This window comes from Austrofundulus limnaeus, unplaced genomic scaffold, assembly GCF_001266775.1.
Source record: "Austrofundulus limnaeus strain Quisiro unplaced genomic scaffold, Austrofundulus_limnaeus-1.0 Scaffold313, whole genome shotgun sequence".
NCBI lineage: Eukaryota > Metazoa > Chordata > Actinopteri > Cyprinodontiformes > Rivulidae > Austrofundulus > Austrofundulus limnaeus.
In genome coordinates, this window is record NW_013952715.1 from 419,900 (window position 1) to 425,167 (window position 5,268).

The following is a 5,268-nucleotide window of genomic DNA, read 5'->3' on the forward strand; positions in this document are numbered from 1 at the left end:
GTATGGGTGGGTTTGGGATACACGTCAGTTTCCAAACGTCCTCCATCCGAAACCGAGACATCGCAATCCAGGAACGCCAACCTGCCATTTTTTTCATCCTCTCGTGTGAACTTAATATATTTATCCACAGAGTTGATGTGATCAGTGAAATGTTGGACTTCCTGGGCTTTCATTTTAACCCAGATGTCGTCAACATATCTGAACCAATGGCTCGGTGGCACCCCTGAAAAGGACATCAAGGCTCTCTTTTCCACTTCCTCCAAGTACAGGTTTGCAACAATAGGAGAAACTGGGGATCCCATGGCACACCCATGTTTCTGCCTATAATATTGCCCCCCGTACTGCATGGTTGCAGATCCACAGGGAAGTACATTTTTATGGTTGTTTAAAAAAGTCCTTCCTTGAATGAGTAAACCACAAACACATAAATGTACACAGCAGACCTGCTCAAAGTGATACTGCTTAGATTATCAAGGACCAAAGTCCAGTCAGGATGTAGGAGCTTACCCGTCGCTGGTTCATAAACATTTTCCTTGTTGCATTCCTCTGCCCGGACTGACCTCCTCTGTCCAGCCCAGAAGTTCAGCGGGACCGTGATGTCCACCGAGCCCGAAGACAAGCAGCGAACTGCGGCCGCTGCCAGGGGAGCAGCTCGGGGCCGCCGCCACAGCTCGGCCACCAGGCTCTGGAGCATTGTTTACACACTTGTTAACTGTAAAATATACAGACAAGGCGCTAAAAACAGCTAACCTTTTAAATAAACCACACTTATTTTACAAGCTTTAAAAGAAAGCTAACATTTCCTCCACTCTGTAGATAATAAACAGGTATTTATTAGACTCAAATCTTCACATATTATAACTGCATGGTTGACTCGACAGGGGGCGTGGTCATTTGAACAGGAAGTAAACAAACGTGAAAAGCTATTTGACAGTTGCGCTGTCAATCACAAACACACACTCGCGAAAACATTAAATTATTGATTTTGAATAAAATTTCCTATAATATAACATGTGAAATTAATTTTACGTATTTTTTGTTTAAAAAAAATAAAACAATAATAATGGAGACCCGTGATGTGGGCGGAGCTCGGTCACAGCGACGTTGCAGCGCAGCAGGCTCGTGCGGCTCAGTGCAAGTATGGCCGGGGACAATGAGGCTCTTCTTAGGGACCGTGGCGACGACTCCACCGTTATTCGGCAACCTTTTCTCATCGGTGTCTCCGGCGGCACTGCCAGCGGAAAGGTTTGCTTTCTTGCTGGCCTTTTTTTAACGTGGTTTTTTTTAATGTCACGGTTAGATTTTTATTCGTAAGTTTCAGCCGGCGGGGTGGTAGCTGTGTTGCCGGTTGCTTGTTGACCGCGTGGCTTCAGTGACGCGACTGGCAGCCAATCTATTCGTCCGTTATCACTTGTTCGGGACGCCCGAGATTGATGCTGTACTTCTTCTCTATTAAGTCATTTTTAATACTCCTACATAGAATATTAGGTTTCTTACAAGATAACTTTTTTATGCTCGTACGTAGGTTTCATGTTAGCTTAGCTTCGAGCTAACCGTAAATTCCATTGCAAAGTTAGCCGCGTGGGTGTTGTGCTGGAAAAAAGCACCTCGAGAAGCACGGTCGTCAGTGAAAGTGAAAAGTGATAAACAGACTTTATTTCCCTCAAGAACACAATTAAAGTAAATGTCATTATTTAAATGGATGTAATAATGTTTTAGGGGTGCTTTCAAAGGAAGGCTTGGCTCAGGCGTGCAGCACGCGCAGATGAGCTGCTCCCTGCAGGGGTGCATTGTTCGGTACAACACCGGCTGCTCAGACAATAAACGCGCAAGCTGTTCTGAGCTGGATGACGTGTTGGTAAACAATGAAGTCCACGTTGTCTTCTAGTTTCAGCCTTATCAAACTCATAAATGTAATTTATTGTATTATTATGACAACGTGTCAAGTTAGTTTAATGTAAATATACGTATATATAAAGCTTTGTGCTTTTGTAGTGCCCACACTTAAAGCAGCTGCAAGACCTGAAATACCACTTGGTGTGTTTATTATGACCTAGTTTCAGTTAGAAAAATATGATGTCATCTGTGGTTAAGGAAATATGGCCTGCACAGTCCTCGGTCATCGTTAACGCCCACGCATGAGAACAAAATCATATTACTGGAATCTGTTTAATCAGACTTGATGAAAACCGCCCCCTCCCAGTTTTACTCATTGTATAGTTGAGCTAAAAGATCTGCACCTGTTTGGAACTTATCATCAGTCCTGTTCAGGTTACAGGTTGCCCTGATCATGCTGACTTCAGTGTTCAGAGTCGGATCTTCTTGTCCAAAATAGCAGCAGGAGACTGAGGAGACTGGACCGCCAGCTTCTGAGTTGGTTCAGCTGAATTTAATGTTTTATTGGCACAAAGGCACCCAGGCCTCAGGCAGCTGGGGAATGCCCCGTCAGCGAAGCGGCATGAGATCCATTTAGCTGGGGGGGTCAGTGAGGGCACTCACGGTGGGCCTCTGGGCATTTTGTCAATGATTTGATTTCATTGAAGGTGAGAAATTAGCCAGGCTTTCATTGTCTGGTTGGAAACATTGGGCCTCATGCAAGAACATGTTCGTATTCTTCTCCTAAATTTCTCTTACTTTTGTTGGTACAAAGGGTTCGTACGAACATGTCACGTCAGATTCAACAAACTCTTCTATCTTCAGGAAAAGTGTGAAAATGAGCTGCGTAAATTCCACCTGTTCTATCCAGCTGCTCGTGCACGCGAGAGGAGATTAGCATAATTACCACCCCAAAAACACCATATAAGGCTATGTTTCCTGCCTCAGATACAAGTGTTCATTCATTCATGAAAAAAAAAACAGCGAAAACTAAAAAGAAGAACTTTACGAGTTCAGAGATTGAAGTCCGTCTGTCAGAGATCCAGAAAAGAAAATCTGTCATTTTTAGCAGGTCAGCTGTGGAATAAAAAGAGCTGCTATAAGTATAAACAACTGTGTTAAATCATTTTCATTTATTCAGAAGGCACAGCGCTGCGCACCGCACACACACCCCTCCCCCATGCGCGCTGCGTGGTCGCAGATGGTCTCAGATGCAGGTTTGAAATAAGCATTTTAAAATGTTTTCAAAATAAGTCTGGCACTTTGGAGAAAATCCAGGACTCACTGGAGGGATTATGTATCCCCTCTGGTCTGGGAACGTCTCGGAGTCCCCCAGGACGAGCTGGAAGGTGTCGCTGGGGAGAGCGCGGGGTCTTTCTCCTGCTGCTACCCCCGACCCCGGATATGCCGGCCGGAGGACAATTTATATTGTTAGTCTAAATTATTACATTTAAAATTATAACTCTAATTCAAGCAGAATAGCCTATTGCCAACATAATTGTGGAGTGTGATTTATTTTCAACTCAAAATATCTTCAAACTAACGAAATATAAAGTTATTAGTGAAGAAAACCCGTCTGGATAACAGCAGACTGACTGCTSGTAAAATATACGACAGGTCTGGACCACTCRTRAATTTTGTTCGTATCTGAAAAAAATCKTAGAATACGAAAACATTGGTGAATGCCACAAATTCTCCTAAATCACTCGTATGCACAATTTAAGAACAAATCTGTGCGTACGAACGGTTCTTGCATGAGGTCCATTGAGCTGATTGGGATTTATTTACATATTTCTAGTATTTTCCAGCAGTTGTTTAAAATAATATTGTTCCTGCAGTCGTCAGTGTGTGAGAAGATCATGGAGCTGCTGGGGCAGAACAAGATCGACCACCACCAGCGCCAGGTGGCCATACTCAGCCAGGACAGTTTCTACAAGGTGCTGACTCCAGAGCAGAAAGCCAAGGCGCTAAAGGGCCAGTTTAACTTTGATCATCCAGGTAACAAAGCTTTTAGCTGTTATTCGAACTAAATGTCTGTTTTTCAAAACAGATTGTAGTTGTTTTATTTTTTTGTCTTCTTTTCCTCCTCCTCAGATGCCTTCGACAACGAGCTGATCCGACAAACCCTCCGACAGATCCTGCAGGGGGAAACTGTTCACATCCCGGTTTATGACTTCGTCACTCACTCCAGGTGAGCTCCTCCCTGTTTTCCTCAGCTCTCGTTTTACGAGGACTCCGTTGCCTGGCGTCGCTTCAGAGCGAGAGAACGAGTCCGGTCCAGAACCTGTTTACCAGTCACGTGAATGTCTTCTGATGGTGTGTCGCAGTGCAGTCACTCACAGAGAGGAGGGGAACCTTTCTGTTGTTGTTGTTCCAGGAAGGAGGAGTTTGTGACGGTGTACCCGGCCGACGTGGTCCTGGTCGAGGGCATCCTCATGTTCTACTCTCAGGAAATCAGAGATCTGTTCCAGCTGAAGCTGTTTGTAGACACAGATCCAGACACGCGGCTCTCACGTCGAGGTGTATAGAAAGAGTTGGCTGAATAAATACTAAATGTGTAGCAGTTGACTCACACCAAAGTAATGTTAATGATTAACTCGACAAGGCTAAAATGCTGCATTAATAAATAAAAAAAATAAAAGCTTTGAATCATGCTTTAATGTTCCTGCTTTGTGCTGTTTTTGTTTCAGTTCTAAGGGACATCAATGAGCGAGGCAGAGATCTGGACCAGGTTCTGAGTCAGTACATCACATTTGTAAAACCAGCTTTTGAAGAGTTTTGTTTACCGGTGAGTAAAGTTATTTGACTAGTTGTGCTGAGGCTGAGCGCTGCATAAAACCAGCTGATAATTTATAACTGAGGTGAATAAAAACCAATTGTGCTGTTACAGAGAGTCCACCAGAGGGCACTAGTTTACTACTAATGCATAGACTTAAATAAAGATCACTAGACTGAGCCCCGCCCATACCGTCCGCTGTTAGTCTGTGACATCATGGAGGAGCAGAAACAGACCAAACAGGACAACAGCTCACAGCAAACATAGAAACTAAAAGATAAACAGCAGCTGAACTGGATCTGTTTCACACATTATCTGTCATGTTTTTAAATTAATAATTATGTTAATTTCATGCAACAATCATGTAAAACAGCAGATTTATACCAGAAAAATATATAATTTATAAATTACAATGATCTAATCCAGACCTGAAGTCAGCCTGTAGCTTAGACTTTAGCTAGTTGAAAAATGATGACTTCAGCTAGTAATAAAGTATATTTATTATTTCTTCTTCCTGTCATAAAAAATAAGAATATTTATATTTACCAGTCAACAGTTAGAAAATGTTCTCTGGTTATAGGATGAAACTTGTTTCTATTAGCTAACATCTTCTTAAC

The 5,268-nt window shown here is 42.9% G+C and overlaps 2 protein-coding genes across 3 annotated transcripts in view; one reads left to right on the forward strand and one right to left on the reverse strand.

Moving 5' to 3' along the window:
- Positions 1-883, reverse strand: part of aldh9a1b (aldehyde dehydrogenase 9 family, member A1b) — a 19,789-nt gene extending 18,906 nt beyond the window's left edge. Inside the window, exon 1 of the mRNA XM_014021980.1 lies at positions 508-883. Coding sequence (XP_013877434.1) covers positions 508-694 — 187 coding nt within the window. The 5' untranslated portion in view covers positions 695-883. The remainder of the gene's footprint in view (positions 1-507) is intronic.
- Positions 884-1,110: 227 nt separating this feature from the next.
- The window catches only part of uck2b (uridine-cytidine kinase 2b), a 10,429-nt gene continuing 6,271 nt past the window's right edge, over positions 1,111-5,268 (forward strand). The window contains exons 1-5 of one of the 2 annotated variants that reach the window (XM_014021981.1): positions 1,111-1,245; positions 3,714-3,873; positions 3,970-4,066; positions 4,253-4,395; positions 4,566-4,663. In XM_014021981.1, coding sequence (XP_013877435.1) covers positions 1,141-1,245; positions 3,714-3,873; positions 3,970-4,066; positions 4,253-4,395; positions 4,566-4,663 — 603 coding nt within the window. In that variant the 5' untranslated portion in view covers positions 1,111-1,140. Of the gene's footprint in view, positions 1,246-2,081; positions 2,544-3,713; positions 3,874-3,969; positions 4,067-4,252; positions 4,396-4,565; positions 4,664-5,268 lie in introns of those variants that run through there. The other variant, XM_014021982.1, reaches the window with a different exon arrangement.